Below are 18,890 nucleotides of genomic sequence, written 5' to 3' on the forward strand. Positions count from 1 at the left end.
TTGTACGTCATTGGCAGGTTACTGTGAATTGTTAAAATCCCCGATTATGCAACAAATTCTTACAGCATGCACATTATTTGCTAATTAATGTATAAAATAGGCGCTGATATACATAACCTATTGTCCTAGTGTTTCATGACCTAACATGGTTGATGAAATCTCGTGGTTGTGTTCATTTCAAAAACTGCTGAAGGGTCAAAATTTTGCCAGTTTAGCGCTTCAGTACAGCCAACACCCCAGATGTGGTTAAACAAGAGATTTCAGAAGACGTCATGAAATTAATGTAGCTTCTGCATGAGTGGTCAACGTTATTTCAAACATTTCCAATTTCTTCTGTAAACAGGTTATATGCTGTGCTACTAAATTTGTGGTTGTTATAATTTCTAATTCACACATCAGCTGATCCAAAATTCGCCTAGGACGAACGAGCCGAAATCCACGTATTTGGAGGTAAGTTTGTTTTTTGTTATATCTGATTGTGTTGTTCACTTTTACTTATACAGTACTTTCCATATGACAAAATTTACTAGTTTTTCTGTGAGCATAAATCCAAGGCTCAGTTTCTTGTGCTAACATCACCGTAATCAGTTGTATAACAACTCTCCCTAATTGAGCAAACGTTGCTAACCTTAATTAAACCTGAAAAGCAATTTTACGAACGAACGTTGTCATTTAGGCGGGATATATAAATTTATTGTTGCAAGATTAAATATTAACTAACGTCTTTTCGACGACCTGTTCTTAGAAATTGTGTTGGACTATTTTCAAAGTATTGTAGTGCGTTTCTCTGCTTGAAGTGCGGCTGTCAGATGCAGCACAATCTCGCTTAATGGGCTTGCTGGAAAGAAAATAACGCAAAATGACAATGAAATAAATGAAAATAAATTATCTATGTCGGAAGAACATATATTCTAACTATCGCGGAGAAACGCGAAAGCACAAACAAGACCATGAGAAATTGCACAAATTTGTAGTAGAAATTACCGAACATTTTGAACCTGAAAAATCAGGTGGTGTGCGCGGGACTCATTTATATGTGACTTCATTAATAAAGCTATTGACCGCTGGTTTGGAACATCTGGACTAAGGGAATCGAACTATTTAAACATGTATTTTAGATAATGTTGGCTTATTTGGCTTGTAGACAAGGGAACTACCATGGAGTTTGTTTCCATCATTTTCCTTCAAAATCTATTACTACTCATGCAAACTTCCAACAAAACCTACCATTTCCTACACTGTTCAACCTTAAAATGCTAATCCAAATATAATCAACACGCACAAACAAAATTACGAAGTGACTATTTCACCGTATGTAGGCCACACAGTCTGTTTTTAAAGATAGGCGGCTAGGTAGGAGAATGGGTATGCGAAGTTGTTTAAAGTTTTATTGGAATTAGATTAAGTTTACAAGCTAGCTTTAGGTAAGATTTAGGCTGCTATATTATAACATTTAAGTTAGGTTTAGATGGAACTGTGAAAAATAGCTTCGAACGCACGATTTTTTTTCCTGTGCAATAGTAGCAGACATAAAAATATTCGCTTTTTGCAATTTAACATTTTGGCCTTCGACGTTGATTAATGTTTTGTGGCGGGAAATGCCCACCAAGTACGTTTAATTAATGTGTGATGTTTTTGCGCACGTTTTATCTTACATCAACAAGAACTTTGGTCCCTTTGTGCTACTAAGATCCGCTTCAGAGCTTTCTACACGGGACATCTATTGATCATAAGTTACAGTAGATTTAACGTTAGAACACTGCGTGTGAGAAAACGGGCGAAAGTACAATTTCCGCTATCCCAGTTGAGATAAGTTTTCTCACTGTTTGATTGCTGCTATTATCACCTAATAATTAAAGATAATTTGGAAAGCAAGCAGATTTACATAGGCGCCGTCATTCGATAAGCTTCTGGTTAACTGCTTTTTTCACTCTGAATAGTGTACTGTTGGTAAACACAGCCAAGTGACGCGTATATCATTTGAAAGCATGGGATGTAGTGCAGTGCAGTTTCCTGAAAACAAACGACTATTATCATAGACCGAGTCATGTTTTTCAAGAGAAACTGACTTAAATTTGTTAGGCTTCCTTGGTGTTGATATGTGCTGATAAAGTTAATTTTGAGAATGTATGTAGTTAATCTCAAATCGGAAAATATTAGCAATAGGACCATTGTTCGCATTACCGTAATCAAGGCATGAATTCACCGAGGAATATCGCGATTTGAAAGTTATAGATCGGATAAACCTTTACTTTATCAATATGACAGGTAGCCTTGACGTTGGTGTATTTTTCATCGTTACCAAGTAAATAATACGCTTCGCGTTTCTCCTCCCTTACCGCAGCTGCTGATAACTACTTTCAAGTTCAAACAACAGTTGCTTATACCCACAATCGTACAGTGACTGTACATTATGTACAAATGTGCGGTGTGCACACTAACTTCGTTGCTTCGCCACGTTATATATTAGGCCAGGGATGTCCAACCTTTTATTAAAGTGGGCCGCATTGTCACTTGAAATAATTCAATGGGCCGCAGAACCTATTAAATTTCAAGAAAAATGGGTACATAAAGTACATATTTTTGGAGTGAAAATGAATGAAAACGGGCCGCACAAAAATCTCAGGCGGGCCGCAGGTTGGACATCCCTGTTAATTAGGCTATTAGCGCCATTATAATTAACTTTTTGTTGAAAATGTGCTTTATACATTTGTTTGTGACTGGTTGCCACAGACACAACTACATATCGTTTTTATTTTGTTGCAGGAAAACGTACAAAAAGAAGAAGCAGGAACATGCTTGAAAGTGGACGTTTTTTCCGCAGTATTACGCCGTGCTTGCTACTTACATGTTTCACTTTAGTTTTACCATCGAAAACACAAAAGGAGGAGTCACCGTATGTTAAGGTGTCAGCTACAGGTATGGATAGTGTCATCGTTTTCATATCATGTGGATATAGTAGACGTGTATAACATTTACATCAATATGCCAACCTGTTTCGGTGCAGTAGCATGATAACAATGCAATATTGATGAACGTTGTGCAGTTAACTATCGCCCCAGGCAACTGAGGTTTTCTTGCCTCTAGCAGCCTGAACTCTTTATTTGGGAGAATAATGTTTCCTCGTTGAACATAATTTTTTTGGTGTTGTTTGGTAAATTACTAACTTTTGGTACTGTTTTAACTCAAACATGTATTGTGTAGTTTATATAAATAATAATGGAAGTGTATTATTTTCTCACGCAAAACCGTCATTGTTCGAATTAAAGCTGTTAAAGGTTTTCCGTAATTAGTTACAGTTTCTATATTTTGCTTGTTTCCATTGTTTGGCTTACACACGACTACAAACTGTGGGAACAGAGTGCGGGCTATGCGTCTTTTCATTTTGATAACCCGCTGTAAAATAGGATATCCGATAGGGCATTCAGACAGAGCTGGTGCAAGTAGCAATATCAATGTTCACGTGAGATTAAACACAGTGCGATATTATTTATTTACGTCATCGTTGTGAGTCCGGCAATTACAAGCAAAGTTGTGGCCGTCAGTGTAAACAGTCTTTGCTGTATATATCCTACGTTACTTATTTTACGCCAAGTTAGAATTAGAACTGTGTCGCACGTCGAGACAATTTCCATGCGTTGTGCTCATTACTTTCTTGGTTGTCATGCTGATGTTGTTTAAAGTGGAAGTAGCACGCAAATGCAGGGTTACCTTTACATAGTTGAAGCGGGAATAAAGATATGATGTTCCATTTAATATTTTCCATTTGCTTATCAGTCAGTATACTTAATCATCTTGTGTTATTAAAATCTTTTCCAAAGGACGTTTCCGCGATAATTTGTTATGCGGACGCAATCGTTGAATGGACTTTCTTGCCCCTTACATATGTCTCAGTCGACCTCAAAGAACAATGGCTTATCTTAAATCAATTGGCTTGCTCATCTGTCCTGTTTTCAGAGGTCGTGTCGGCACGAGCGTATGTAGCTTAATTGCACACCTGGCGAAATGTTGGTAATTGCCGTTACTCTTTCTCAATTTTCGTTTTGCAATTAAACGGCTGCAGCTTCCGTCTTGTCAAGATAACTTCTCTATTTGACTTTTGCTGTTGTGTCATAGAGTTATACTGCCAATAAAAGCTTTATAAATTCACTAAAAAGAGTTGTATTAAGACAAGAAATATATTCTATACATACTTTCATCGAAATTATGAAAGTTCCAACTTCATCGAGCAATGTTTCAAAACATTTTTACAGTTTTGTCTTACTAGCAGATGTACTGTAATTTGATCAGCGATTGACATGCCAAGGATTTTTGTCGTTGAATGATAGTCTGGTCTAGCACGTGTACTCTCGCTTAAAAAAACAAAGCGGGATAATGGTCTCATATGGGTCTGTCGATTTGGTACACCTCTTTTTGTGGCGGTCATGAGGATCGCGACTGGATGACACAATAGGCTTATTGGTGCATGATATTATGGCTTTTGTTCAATTCAGTCTCCTCACGTTGGTTTGAAAGTTGTTTGTGTACAAAAAAATGTAGCATGTTCCACTAACACTAGTTTTTTTGATAGTCACCTTATCCAGCAGTATAGTGTTAAACGTATTTGCTTTTTTATTGCAGCACACTTGTTTGCTTATAACATACGTTGAATCATTACAAAGTCGGGAATAATAATAATTAAATTACTAAGCCTGTGAAAATCTGCAGCCATGTTGGCGTTGTAGTGAAGGACATGAACATCAATATACCAGTGTCATCGAGCTAAACGGTCACCATTACATCATGGATTCCATATCTGTGTTGCATAAATTTTAAATTACGTTGTTTCAATGATTAAGTAACTCACTCCAGTTTTCTGTCCTTATGCTATGCTCCGGAAGTTCCACCCACCTGTTCCCACGATATCACTAGTGAAACAAGTCCTTAGGTGTGCAGTCGTGCAACGTGTTATACAGTTATAGGATGTTTGATTTTTACGCATATATGTGTAATTTTTTCAACACGATACGGTTTCTACCCAAATAGTAGTTGTTCATAGTAAATGGTTGAGTTGCTGAGCGTAAATTCTGGATGTTATTGAAAAACGGTGTTAACCACTTGTGCGGAATTATGCGGTGTCAAGTTTCGCCTTTGGTTGGTTTCAGGTTTTGTAGCAATACATGGTAACCAAAGTTGACCCCGTCACGTTTGCTAGATATCTGACGAAATCGGTCAGTTTTACGCAGTTTTTCTCGTTTGTATCACTCATTTTTAAATTCGCATTTGATTGTCACTGCCTGAAGTAAAAGTGTGTACCTTGGCGGATGTGTCCACTTTTACCTATTTTATTGCCCGAGAGTTATCAGTAGATGTGTATAACACGTCCTACGCTGTTACGTGGAAGATATTCGAGTAATGCGGGATTTTGCCTGCATAGCTGCCATACCAATGTTTTGGACCAAGGGTGGAATTCCTCGTTTATCTTTATGCAAGCCTTTTGCCCATATCCAGAATCAAGCATGAGTAATTGAAGTGGGCAAAACTTATGATCCTTTATAATCTTGCCCTAGGTAGATTCTCCACCGATTAGTATCACGAGACTTATCGTAGACAGCGCGTATACTTTCATATCGGAAGACGTCACACGTGCGTTAATTCGTAGAAAAACGACTGGAAGCGTAAATAATATTCGTCATCGTCATAACAACCTTCTTGTCTGGACTACTCGACGTTGTGTGGATTTCCTCATGAATATTTGATCTTCTATACTTGAGATAGCGATTATATTATTGAGACTAAATAGACTGTAGCGGGAAATTGCGTATTTTTGTTTAGTCCGTCATAGCTATTTAGAGTTTTATGTGGTATCAAACTCTTTGATTCATAGCCTTTTTCCGTTTGCCATGTACCAGATGGTCACGGTGTCTGCTTTCAAAGGAAGCACCACCATCAATATTCCTACGCCCTTATGCCATTTTAAACAAACCTTCTATATTGGGCTTATGTTGTTAACGGCGTTATCTTTACTTGATCGTTGTTTTTTAAAGAATGACGTAAGCAAGGAGGAGAAATGGCTCGCATCGTTCGTGGCCGTTAAGTACATAACAGAGGTTAATTTTTAAACTTCAATTTTACTTCACTTCACACGGTATAGTTATACAGTGAACAATTGTGTCAATTTCTTTCAATATCGTTTCGTTTGAATGAATTCCTCAATTAGAAAGGGGATATTTAATTGTGAAATCGGCGTTTTGGCTTCGGGCGCGGATGTTTTAAACATCTCAAACCTAAATTTTAAATCCCTCGGGTTACACGTGACTGTGTGGTAACGTTTCGTCGTTACTAACGTATAGTTTTATTCTATTCGCATTTTTTTTTCTTTCATCCTAATATTTTTATGTGGCCTTTAATTCGCGGCGAGAACCTGCTCGCTAACTTTAACTTTATGGCAGATGTAGTTTTGTTTAATGAGTGCTCTTCACTTTGGCATTCTGCACACAAGTGTCCCGAACTTAATGAGAGAATTTTAAATTTCTGACCTCGCGCGCATAGGTCACCAACGAACGCGTTTAAAAGATTAAGCCACACTCACAACAACTGTTACTTCGCTTCGCGCGAAAAATCAATTTTGAATTGGTGCTTTGACTTGTTTGTTTGGATTTGTTTGCATTGATAGTCAATTTTTTTTGTGTAAAACTTGACTCAAGAAGCGAAACTGTGAGCTTTTCAATTCCTCTTTAGATACAATATCATTTAAATGTCTGTATACATCTAAATTCAAAACTTCACATCAAATAAATCGGTGATTTTGAAAAGGATTTTTCTATTTTTGAAACATTTGTCAACCTGTGAAAATTTATAGGTCTGGTTTTGTTTTGCAAGGCCTTGTTCTTGGTTTGTCTTGTGAATCCTTAGCTAGAACTGCACATTGAATAGCCAGGGTACAGTATACACCAGTAAATGCTTTACACTACCTAGTATACACTACAGTCTACAAGCTTTTTGTTTCCAGTTGTAATTAAGTGGGGCATAATGGAACAAATGATGTCGAAACACAAGTGTGTTTTGTTAGTTATTTTAACAATGAGACCAGCCACATTAAATCAATTCGAATTTAAATCAGGTAAAATAATTGAAACAAATTCACATAGTTAGATAATATGTAACAGTTAAGGTCTACACTCTACAGAGTCAGCCAGAACTAACCAAGCATCAAACATTTGTGCATTTTGTTTGTGAACTTACACTTGGCATTATTATGTATTTGCTCTCTTTCACAACAACTGTGTGCCATTTCATTAAATATGCTTAATGTTTACATGTGCATATTTTTTTATGTAACACTGTTTGCATATTATTTGGTTAAATTTTTTTGAGATTCGCCTTCTTAATGACTAAAGCAGCAAGTTATAACAATCATCATGTTACCTTTCAAGTTCTTTGAACCGGTGTCAAGTTACTTGTGTAATTGTACCTAGTCGCACTTCTGATGTCTTGACATATTAGGTCACTTAAATAAAATTTGTCTAAAAGAATTTGGGTAACAACTAATTTGTACAATAAAGTGCGCCTGATTGAAATATATATTGACAGAATTAATCGCAGATTTGACAGTGACAATCATTTAACTTCTACTTAGTTGTTTGAAATGCAAACAAAATTTTCTGGGAATGATTTGTAACATGACAAGTACCAGCCCATTTCACGTTAAGTACACATGCAAACTGTCACTGTCACAGAAGTTAAAGGAAAATTTTGTATCAATAATATAGGTTTAGTTGATTGATTCACCACAGAGGAGAATTTACCATGTTTTTCTTTAAGGTGTATTTAGCGGTGTGTTTTATGTATTTAAAGTTTTATTAATCTGTTATTTGAGTCTTTCTTTTATTAAACACAGAATAGAACTGTTTAATATGGAACGGAATGGGCGTTGGTTGCTGTTGTTTTAAGTACTGTATAATATATATATATATATGCATTGTAGATAGTATTTACACAACGTTGAAGCACAATTCATGACACAATGGTGAAGCTTAACTTGTTCATCATTGAAGCATTGGACATAAAATAATCGGCATATTAATTTGCAAATGTGAACTGATATTGTGCAAGAAGTAATTGCTCAGTTACCAGTTTTTCACCATTGTCTTGTGTAGAATGTTCCTTATTTTGGATAGTAAAGTCATGTTCACCATGTTTTGAGAAGGACGAACCACTATTTTGAATTCTTTGCTTTATCCCATTGTTATCTATCTATATTTTTGCCTTGGAGTGTTCTTGGCGTTTTAAGTTTGTAGTTGGCATAAGACCTCCTACCAATTGACTAGTCCTGAACAAACAAGCCAGCTTAAGACTACTTAAATGGGGGTTGATGCTTATACATAGCAGGAGCACTACTCCAAAGTGAAGAACCCGCATGTTTGTATTAGTTGTGTTGTATTGTCAAGGACACTTTAAGCCGAAGAATCTGATGAATAATTATCGCTTTATAGTTCATAAAGATGAATGGGCCTCATTAGGAATTGTGAATAACAGTGGGCTGACCAGATTACCGCTTAACGTTCGTTGTTTCCGTTATAAATCATTCATTTTTTTAAAATCATTAAACCACAGTCCTGCTAACATAAGTAAGAGTGAGTTTCTCAATTACCCTTTGAAATGTGAAAGCTTTTTTCGATCACTTGTGTCAACACTAACTTGTTTGGTCAGTAAATTATTCTTAAATCATCGTTAATCCTGTGTGATAATAATACGTTTATTGTATAATTACTTGCCCTCCAGCCCATTTTACAGATTTATACACATTTTACAGATATAGAAACTAGTCGATTTTCGTCATCTAACGCTTCAAGTTACAAATCCATACGACTTCACAATGATGTTCTGTACATTGGTGGTAGAGGAACTCTCTATCGCCAGAATCCAGGTATGGAAACAGGATACAGGAAACCAATAACATAATTTTCAATTTTAAACAAGATTTTGAACATTTTTTTTAAATAGAATTTTAAATTCTGGTCTGTTGATCTCAGTTTTTAAATCGTCATGGATTATTTTTTATATTTATCTGATATTTACTAATTTGTTTGTGCCAGTACTTACGTGAATTTATATTTTAGTGGCACATCATTGTTTGTTTATGTCATATCATTTGTTAATATTGCAGGGAAAATATCCCAACAACTTTATCCTCCTATTGAATGGAAAACATCGGAATCGAAATCAACCTGCCTGCAACTGCCACAGGGCAATGAGGAAAATTGTGACAATTACATCCAAACCATTCAGCCCTATAATCGTACACACATGCTACTTTGTGGAACCATGGCTTTATCTCCCAAGAATATATTTCTCCATATTGAGGTACAGAGTGGAAGATGCTGTTGTTGAGTCTAATTGTAAAAACATTGAAAAGTATGGTAAGATAAACTGTGATGAAGAAGTGCTAACCCATAAGATTTCAACTGCAACATTTCTGACTCAGAGTGGCAACTTGCTTGAGGATGGAGTTGTAAGCACTCCACTGTGCAGCGTTGATCCCATGGATAGTGTCACCTCTTTACTTGCATCAGAAGGGGGTGAAATATCAAGCATTGTTGGAACCACTCGTCGCCAAGTCCGCGGATTTATGAACATTGTGAAAAATCTACCTGATGCCTCGATGTTAAGAACGTCTAATGGTGAAGGAAAAATGATAGAAGGTGAGTTTTCAAATTTAAAGTACTATTTTTTACGTTTTTTTTTTTAGATAATACTGGTTTTTGCAAATTCATTTTTATTCATATTATTCATAAGTTATAATATTTTTTGTGTGATGTTTATGTTTTAAAGAAAGTGCAAAGTTTGTTTCTTCCTTCGTTGCTAATGATACTATGGATGGCCACGTTATGAAAAAACTTTATTTTCTGTTTGGTGAAGACACACTTGAACTTGGAAGCAATAGTGGAAGCAATAGTTTTGGAGCTAGAATTGCACAGGTTGGTGCATTTTGGTATTTAATTGTTAGCCATGATATGCTAAGAAGGCTCTCAAAATCTTTTAGCACTTTCGTTTGAATTCATTTGCATAGGTAGGATGTTTTACTAAAGTTTGTATTATTCTTTGTTATGAATGTATAGCTGTTCTTACCAATTTCACTGTAATTTAGGTTTGTGCAAACGATATTGGCGGAGAATTGGATTCAACGAAGTTCACATCGTTTTTAAAGGTTTCACTTATTTGTCAAACTAATGACAAAAATCCTTACACTTTTGACGTGATAACGGCTGCCACTTTGAGTGATGGAATTTTGTTTGGAACGTTCACCACATCTGTAAGTCTGCAAAATGCGATTATTTACAGCTTATTTACGTATCAATAAAGTGTTGTTAGGTTTGTTTTGTACAAGTTTTTTTCCAAACTTCGTTGTCATTCGATTAAATTTTATTTGTTTTTTTTTTGACAGAGCGAAACTTTCCGTAATTCAGCTGTGTGTGCGTTTAAGCTAAAGGATATTCAAGACGCTTTGCATAGCGATAGCTTTTGGGAAAAAGACAAAACGTCTGGCAATTACAAAAAAGTGCAGGTTAGCATCGATTGCATTAGGGCCAGCGACGTAATAGCACTCTCTTTGTTTCTATCTTTACTCACAAAATAATCCATTCCTTAGAATTCTCATAAAGATGTTGGGTCTGCCGGGACGTGCTCCTACCCTGGACATGGTGGACGTCCTGATGCTTCAAGCAAGAGCTTTCCCTCTGAGTTTGTGGACTTTGTATCAAGTCACCCGTTGGTCGCAAGTCCAGTGACACCATCTTATCTAGGAAATCAGCCCAGGACAGGAAGTTCCTATCAGCACAACGGAGTCCTACTTGCACGCTCTGGTAAATTCTCCAAGGTCAGTAAAAGAAAACATTTCATCTGTGATAAACTTGATGTTTTTTACGGTTAATGTCAAGTTAACATGTATTCTAATACAATCAGAAATACTTAAGTTGATGTATTGCTATAGATTGCCGTCGAGAGCTTTTCCGCGGCTGATGGAAGAACATACAACATATTATTTGTGGGAACAGAAACTGGTGACGTGATGAAAGTCATTTCCTTGAATAAGGTAGATTCCCAGCCTTTCAATATACAGATCCGTTGTTTATAATATCGCTTCAATATAAACAGAATTATCGCGTATTGGACTTAACTCAACGATAATGTAAATATTCACGCCAAGGATAAATTGAATAATGCTTGTGAAGTCCAAATACGATTATCGCGTTTATGTTGATAATAAGTTTTAATCTCACAAAAGTACCCTTCTAGTTCGTGATATTTTAATTATTATATGATTCTATTAAAACAGGACAGCGGCATGGAAACTATTTTACTTGCACAATACCACCTGTCTGATGAGGAAATAACCGATTTAGTTTTATCCTCAGAAGACAATCGCCTTTACGTTGAAACGAAATCTCAGGTTATGCAGGTAATCAGACGTAAGATTTATAGTCGGCTATACTACAATTTTTAAGCTTGCAATTGTAAGCACAGAAGTGATATTTGTAAATGTCAGCCATAAAGCAATTTATTATATTGTCTTGCCAATCCCTTACTCGTAGTTGTAACAATAACATCGATTCCAGATACCGACCGGTAACTGTGAAATTTACACAAAGTCTTGCGAGTTTTGCGATCCCTGTCGTATGTGTGTGTTGGCACGTGACCCGATGTGTGCGTGGAACCCAGCTATCGACGTAAGTGAAAATCTACCCGAAGATAATGTAAAAGACATGCAGCTACATGTGATGCCAATGTTAGGGCAAACAATTTAATTTAATTGCACTTGTGAACAATCAGATGTGCGTGTTCGTTGATTCTGAGATTGATCGATCCGGCCTGGTGCAGGATGTCACCACTGCTAACCCTAGCATGTGCGGTACTTTAGCGGCAACCGTCAACTTGACAGCAAAGCGTAAGCGTTTTTGTTAAGCATAATTTAGTAATAAATATTCTTTTCCTGGAAACAGTTCTGTTGTTTTCGGGTAATCTATTATAAGCAACGGTGATTGCTTTGCAGTGCCGCCTTTTGGATCAAGTGTTATTCTTGGAAATGCAGTTACTTCACCTTCGATTCACGTCAGCTGGTTTCACTTGGTTGATAATAACAAGCAATCAATCTCAGGTATGCCGCAACTGCTACAGACTTTTCAGTTTCATTTATGCTACAAAGCAGTAAAGAATTAAGTTGACTTCGTATTATGGCTCTCTGTGAATCTTCTAGACTCGAATGAGTACCACATCACATCTGATTGGAGGTTGGAGATTCGCAGTTTTCATGAATCTGACGTTGGAACGTACTTATCCGAATATCACGTCGGGGATGCGATGGTAGGAAGCGAAACAACGGTTTATTCAAATGGCGATGACACTAAGGACCACACAGTTACTATTACCGGTACATCACCTGATATTCGCTTTCTCCATCTATCTTCAATTGTTTCAATCTCTTTCCATATATTACCACGTTTTCACGTCATGCAAGTGTTAAAACTGGATGGTTTTCGTGCTTGTTTAGATGATAAGACCACAACCACAACAACCGACGATAAAAAATCGACGCCCGCCGTAAATAACAATTCCTCCATAAACGGCACTGATGGGAACGATTACACGACGCCATCTCCAGAATACACTGGGCAACCGGCGATTTTATCAGGCGGGGCCATTGCTGGGTGTAAGTTATAAGACTACTTTATGTTATGGTTAATGTCAGATTTTATTTGAATATGTACAAACGTTTTTTGCTGTAAAGTAACAAAATGATTTCGGTCTTTACGTTTGCATTTTGTTTGCAACGTATATTGTACAAATTCATTAAAAGGCTTAACGAAGTATAGCAGAATTTATATTAAGCTGGGAAAAGATTATGTTAAGATACTATGTTATGTTTGCAACTACACATGATAATCTGAAATGTTTTTCCATTTTGGCAATGATTAAACATCTCCCATTTTATATCCAATAGTTGTGTTTCTCGTATTGCTGGTGGCGCTTGTTGTCGCTGCGTTGTTGTTTTTTTTGCGATCACGGAGACGTCTTTGCTTCAGCTCCGGGAAAGAGAAAACGTACAAACCCGGAGAAAACCTAAAGTAAGTCCAGAACACGCCCACTTAGCTGTTATGTCTCATTGTTTAGTCTCAAGCATTTACAGAATACTTGAAAATTCAAGAATTGTTGACCCCAGGAAAAGTAGGCCTAAAACATTTTTATGTTTTCAAGTAATTCTTACACTTAAGTGGATGACTTGTCTGGTTCTTCCGCCGACGTAGCCAAAACATTGTAAAAATTGGCACTTAACTCCTAGGACCTAGGGTTTGTAACACCAATTTCCAATACATTTACGTCACGATATCGTTGAATCACGCTTTCAAAGCTGGTCTTTTGGAGAAATGCTAACCTAATTTCATTGGTACCATATTGCTTGTTAGTCGATTGATACCATATTGATTCGATTTAACTTTGTGAGTGTTTTTATACTTAACTTAATTACTCCGCTGTTAGCAGCGCACTTGTCTGGTGAAATGATCGTTTCCAATTTTGCTGTTTCATGCAGAAACCATGATGCAACAGACGCGGTGTCTTTCGCAAAGGACACAAATAACAGCAATAACGTTAATAGCAAGAAGCATTTAAATCAATCAGAGGAGGAAGAAAAGTTAATCGGCACCCGTCCAGATAACCCCGTCACGCCGCCCGGTAAGACAACTTGATTAAATACAGTTTCCACTTGTTCACTGGTTGAGATTTTTGTTCATTATTTGTTATATTGGAATTCATTTCTTCAGGTCTTCAGAAAAAGAAAGTCGCCGCCGTTCCACCGTATCGCAACGATGCAGGTGTGTAGCTTTTTGTTTCCGTTAATTAAATTTTAAAATTAGAAGAGCCTGCATGATTTGGAAACGTTGATTATTTCGCGAGGAACAAACTTTAAAGCGACAAGAAAAGTTATCACTACACTTAAAAACGTTTTCTTTCATTTGTCAGCAAATGTTGTTCGTTTGTGTATCAAAATTTTTTTTAAATCGCTTCATCGATTCAGTGATCACACGACCGAACATTCCGTACATTGACGACGACGTGCAAATGAGAAAACCACCGAAGAGAACCAAATCCATACCTCCTCAGGACCTTCGCGTTAAATTTGGTGATGACCGAGTCTTGAAGTGCAACTCCATCCACCGACATAAAGGTCGAGGGACCTGGTTTATAGAGGTCGACTTGCCAGATGACATGGAGATTGACGGAGAAGGCGTTACATCGGATCTCAGTAACCTGGGAAGCGATATTTTTGACAAAGTTAGCCCCAGGTCGCCGTTAACGAATCTCTCAAATCGCTCCGACGAGCAAGATTTGAGGTCAGCCTGGGGAATTGAGGACTTAACTGTCGCGCAAAAAGCTCAATTCGAGTCTGGCGATACCGATAGTGATTCCACCTTGCGAGCTTCTAATTCCACTCTTAAACAAATTGATCGGGGAAGTGGCGACTCAAGCTTAACCAGCACTCCCCGCCAGAATGTGCCACTGGAGGTGCTTCAATCAAGCTATAAGCCAAATTCTCATCGTAAAAATAAACGGCGCGTGGAGCAGCAAGACCCGCTTTCCAATCCACCCCACCATCCTTCTGAACATTTATCATCATCAATGAATCCTCCAACAATCCTAGACTCTCATTTAAGAAGAGAATCGGCGCGAAGCGACAAATCACCGACATCCACGGCATCATCATCGTCAGCATCTTCTGAAAAATATCACACGGCTCCACCCAGCCCAGTGAGAACGGTTTGAAAGAAGCTTCTTTTGATGCTGGGCGCAACCTCTCAAGACTGCTTTTTCGTTGGGAAACCTGCATTGGAATACAGCCTTCAACGGGTTGAAAATGCAGTGAGGAAAACGAGCGAAATAACTGCAAGGTTTAAACGAGATTCGCGCGGAGAGGTAACAAGACGAACGCTAAGGTATAAGAAACTATTGCTTTGCTAAAACTGGAAAGAATTCAGTGTACAAATATTTATTTTTCATCAACTTTTTTGTCTTGCTTTGTTGTTTGCAAACTATATTTTCGTACAATTATCATTTTCAGTAATTTTTATAGTTTGAAACTGTGATCCTTTACGCTATACATTGCCAGAAAAGAACATAACAATTAACAAGTTTCAATTTAAAAACTGCTAGTTTGTTTTTTATGATGTAAGTCATAAGATCGCCTTTACGACCGCATTGTTTGAAGTTTACGTTTGTTCACTTCGAAAGTAGTAGACCACATTCCATCTTAAACATTGCCTTTGGTAAGTTTTGTTTTAAATTGTCGTTTTTATTTCTTTATAATAAACAGATTTGATCATGCTTAAGGAGGCTTTATGTTCAGTCTCGATGTCACAGGCTATACTAACCAATGCGCTTATTTTTCTGTTCTTTTGTGAACACGATGCCCTGAAATAAATATAATTTTTTGGTCATAGTTTATGCAAACGCTCGTTGTCGGCTAAGAAATCTACAAATATGACTCCTATGAGGAAATTATAAATAAATCTTTGTCAATAGAAGCTGTTGCATTTGAATTGCCTGTTTAAAACCACAACGGTTATGAGCACGTTTTGAATGCAGGTCGTATTGTTTTGGTTACGTCGATAAAGCTAGATGGTGGATATGTCTAAAAACGCCCTGTAGGCGTAGCCTAGGTGATAAGAGAAAAAGCAGTGGAAACATCAACAAAGGTGATCAACGGTATTCGCAGCAGCTGGTGCTGATAATAATCAGCTGTGACCTTCTCACGGTCTATCTTTGTTATTGTGCTTTCCACGAGTGTATTTGTTTCTTCCTCTGCTATATATAGAATGGCTTTTAATAAACTTCACCTTAACTAAACACAATACCTCCGTTGGTCTGTTGGTTTATCACATCAAACAACGCTCTCCTAACACAGGAACTTCATCATACACAAAGCAGACAATTTATTTTTTTAATTATTTTAGAATTCTTTTGCAGTCGCAGCAGTGGTAATTACTGTTAACCCACATACCAACACAGCTATGTCTAAAATAATTATGTTTGATTAATTGCATTCGGTAGCGAGGGAAAGATCTAGTCCAAACACGATGGAGCCAGTGTCTTCGTGCATCTGCAATATCTTATTCCGGAGCAGCATCTTTGGGAGGTTGAATCCAAACCGCAACATATGGAACAAAAATCATCACTAGCCCGGTCATACAAGCTCCCTATAATAAAAATTTGTTTATAAGCTTAGTTGCAATTTATCCAGGTAATAACTAGAACTTATTACCAATATAAATAGCATGAGCAGTGTAATCTAGAGTTCTACATAATGAAGGAATGTATTATAACATGATAACATGAATTATAGGCAAAACAGAGCTTTGCAAAGAGCTATGAATGTTTTCGGTAAGAATTGTTAGAGTTCTTTCAATTCTGCTTTTCTTAACGCAATATTTTAATTTCACAACAAGATAAAATGTAATCTGTATGGAGGTAGTATACTAGTGTTTCCCGAAGTGGGCAAACGCCCCACAGGTGCATCGGTTCTGGCAACATTTTGGTTAAGCAAGTTATATAAGCTGCATATTTACATTTAACGTGATCCCTTTTGGAGCTTTTTATTTTAAAATTGAGTAGAAATACCCTTTCACTTTCAGTCTAATTTCGACTCTTAACAGTCTAAGTTGATGTCTAGTGATGTCGTTGTAGTCAAGAAACAAATCTTGTCGAGTTGATTGCAAGTGACTGGGATTTCAGATTTCACGACCAATGGATATGAGACTCATTGAATATAGCCAGATCAACGCAAGCTCTAACTATAACCTTATAACCATAAAATATACATTTGTGGCGAAATATCTTCTCAAATGCAACACCACCTGGCTACGTCTCTTACGAGCCAGCCTTTTTGAAAGAAAAGGAAAAAAATAATTCCGTTGGGTGAACGAAAACTTTTACAGGAAAAGCATTGCCCAACACAGACTCTTTTCGGTTATTGAGCCACTGCGTTTGTGATGGATTTGTGGATGACTGATCCACTCAGTGGTGCACAGCAGTCGTTGTCGGTTATACTTTTCGGTAACCAGAAATTTCACTCTCCATCTTGGGCAGTGAATGGTCCATAGTCAATGTCAATTTGTCATTGGGAACCACGAAATGTTCGACTATATTTTCAATAATTGAAGTAGGTCATGGGACAAGTAAATTTGAAAAGCACTGCAATTAGTAACAAATTTAAGCGGGTCTGCTATAATATGACTACAGAGCATAGGTTTTCAAGATGGGGGTCGCAAGATTTTTGGGGGAACAAAAGCTGGTTAAAAGCACCAGAGATGTTAGGCCTATGCTTTGATTCAAGTTTAAATTATAAATGTTTTTATTTGGTATATACAGTATAGCGTAGGGTATAGGGCGCTGTAACACACTCAAACCTTTAATTATTCAATATTCTTAAAGATCGACTAGACGTTTTTGCTGTAAATATACTCTGCCTAAGTTGGCTTCAAGAAATATTGCCAAAATTTTCATGTGATATCAAATAGGAACAGCGCATTGGTTATGTATGAAATAAGCGTTTAGGAAAAGGGTCATTAGACCATTTTTGTTGCTAAAAACGGTTGCTGTATAAAAAAGGTTTAAAGTTATAGAGTTTAAAAAACTGTATACGGAATGATGTTAACGAAATTTGTTAGTTAGTTTTAAAAATTGAATTCATTTCTTTTGATAATAATTTGAACTTACGAGAAAATTCTTCCGTGGCCAATTCAAAATGATCTCTCTCTGACTTGGCATGATCACATTCAATTAAGCCGTCAATGCTGATGCATCTTGCGTTGCCTGAGCAGCAATTGCTTTTCCCGGCTACTTGAGAACAAACGCTGCATATCCCGTCTCCTGAAAACAAATTTCGACAGCTGTTTTACACAAAGTTTTGTCTAATTACCACAATTCATAGCTTTGAAAGCAAAGTTTTTAAACAAGTTTTAGATCTGTTTTTTAAGCTACAATCAAAACCGGTTTTAATGAGGCCGTTATGCAACTGCAGCTACCATTAAAGTTCTCTTCAACGCACCTGAGGCAAGCTGGTCCAATGCAGCAACAACTCCAAACAACAACACTATTCCAAACAGAATCTTCATCGTTGGGTTTAAACAACTGATCTTTAATTAAACAAACTAACCTTAAAATGATCAATGATTTATCAGAAAATGATGTATATAACATTTATTAATTTAATCGTTACTGTATAAGTAAGTTATTCTATGTTTAATGCATTCTTCGACTTAATTTAAGATGTAGAACACAACGCTCAACAATATAGTAAGAGTCACTGTCGAATGTAAATATCATGTGAATGCAATCAAAGCAACAAGAGCAGAAATCATTATTGTTTGCCTACAAATAAGCATTTATTATTTTTCACAATAAATACAATGAATGGTGAAAGTAAAATTATAATACAGTAAATAAAAGTATGCCTGCCACTATTTCACCAGAAAATATCGTACGTTCAAAGCTCTCTTTCGCAGTTTTATGTTAACCTAGCTTAAATGTTATAACATAGTAACTTAAACCTAACCTAAATCTACCTTCCGGTCTAAATCTAATTTCAATTAAACCCTTAATAACTAAAGTCAACTTTTTGCATACCAATTCTCCTAACCTAAACGCCCATCTTTAACCATGGGCTGCGTGACCTACTCTCGGTGAAATAGTCACTCTTTTAGAGGTATTTTGTATGGATGTAGCTGCACGAAAAATACATATCACTTTATTAACCTGTATTACCACGTAGATTCTTGAACATGGACACAGATTGTCCACGGAATTTAGACGCACGATAACTGTATATAAGTTATTTCTTTTCCTTGTCTGAAAAGGTT

The 18,890-nt window shown here is 36.8% G+C and overlaps 2 protein-coding genes across 3 annotated transcripts; one reads left to right on the plus strand and one right to left on the minus strand.

Annotated features, from left to right (window-relative positions):
- Positions 1–322: 322 nt before the first annotated feature.
- On the plus strand, positions 323–15,357 carry LOC143464917 (semaphorin-4G-like). 2 transcript variants are annotated; one of them, XM_076962974.1, is made up of 20 exons: positions 323–450; positions 2,767–2,919; positions 8,795–8,908; positions 9,149–9,345; positions 9,467–9,683; positions 9,814–9,959; positions 10,130–10,294; positions 10,427–10,546; positions 10,631–10,858; positions 10,973–11,074; positions 11,318–11,440; positions 11,598–11,708; positions 11,812–11,926; positions 12,032–12,136; positions 12,236–12,409; positions 12,530–12,688; positions 12,980–13,103; positions 13,568–13,710; positions 13,800–13,850; positions 14,054–15,357. In XM_076962974.1, exons 2-20 carry the CDS (start codon positions 2,796–2,798, stop codon positions 14,797–14,799), a joined length of 3,264 nt encoding a protein of 1,087 aa, XP_076819089.1. In that variant the 5' UTR covers positions 323–450; positions 2,767–2,795; the 3' UTR covers positions 14,800–15,357. The 2 variants fall into 2 exon arrangements, with proteins under 2 accessions (XP_076819089.1, XP_076819088.1); XM_076962973.1 differs by lacking the exon at positions 323–450 and adding an exon at positions 1,741–2,268.
- A 602-nt stretch (positions 15,358–15,959) lies between these two features.
- Positions 15,960–18,191, minus strand: LOC143464918 (uncharacterized). Its single transcript, XM_076962975.1, has 3 exons — positions 18,080–18,191; positions 17,749–17,901; positions 15,960–16,229 (listed from the first exon to the last, which is right to left on the minus strand). Exons 1-3 carry the CDS (start codon positions 18,144–18,146, stop codon positions 16,096–16,098), a joined length of 354 nt encoding a protein of 117 aa, XP_076819090.1. The 5' UTR covers positions 18,147–18,191; the 3' UTR covers positions 15,960–16,095.
- Between the last annotated feature and the right edge of the window lie 699 nt (positions 18,192–18,890).

Source organism: Clavelina lepadiformis, chromosome 7 (assembly GCF_947623445.1).
Source record: "Clavelina lepadiformis chromosome 7, kaClaLepa1.1, whole genome shotgun sequence".
Classification (NCBI taxonomy): Eukaryota; Metazoa; Chordata; class Ascidiacea; order Aplousobranchia; family Clavelinidae; genus Clavelina; species Clavelina lepadiformis.

Bases quoted from the DNA above. Each gene is read 5' to 3' on its own strand.
- LOC143464918 (XM_076962975.1), bottom strand. From the start codon at position 18,146: ATGAAGATTCTGTTTGGAATAGTGTTGTTGTTTGGAGTTGTTGCTGCA. The intron at 17,902-18,079 runs GTGCGTTGAAGA...ATTTGTTTTCAG, and splicing joins ATTGGACCAGCTTGCCTCAG to GAGACGGGATATGCAGCGTT. The intron at 16,230-17,748 runs GTAAGTTCAAAT...TTTTTATTATAG, and splicing joins GGCCACGGAAGAATTTTCTC to GGAGCTTGTATGACCGGGCT.
- LOC143464917 (XM_076962973.1), top strand. The intron at 9,346-9,466 runs GTACAGAGTGGA...TTTCTGACTCAG, and splicing joins ATATATTTCTCCATATTGAG to AGTGGCAACTTGCTTGAGGA. The intron at 11,075-11,317 runs GTAGATTCCCAG...CTATTAAAACAG, and splicing joins AAGTCATTTCCTTGAATAAG to GACAGCGGCATGGAAACTAT.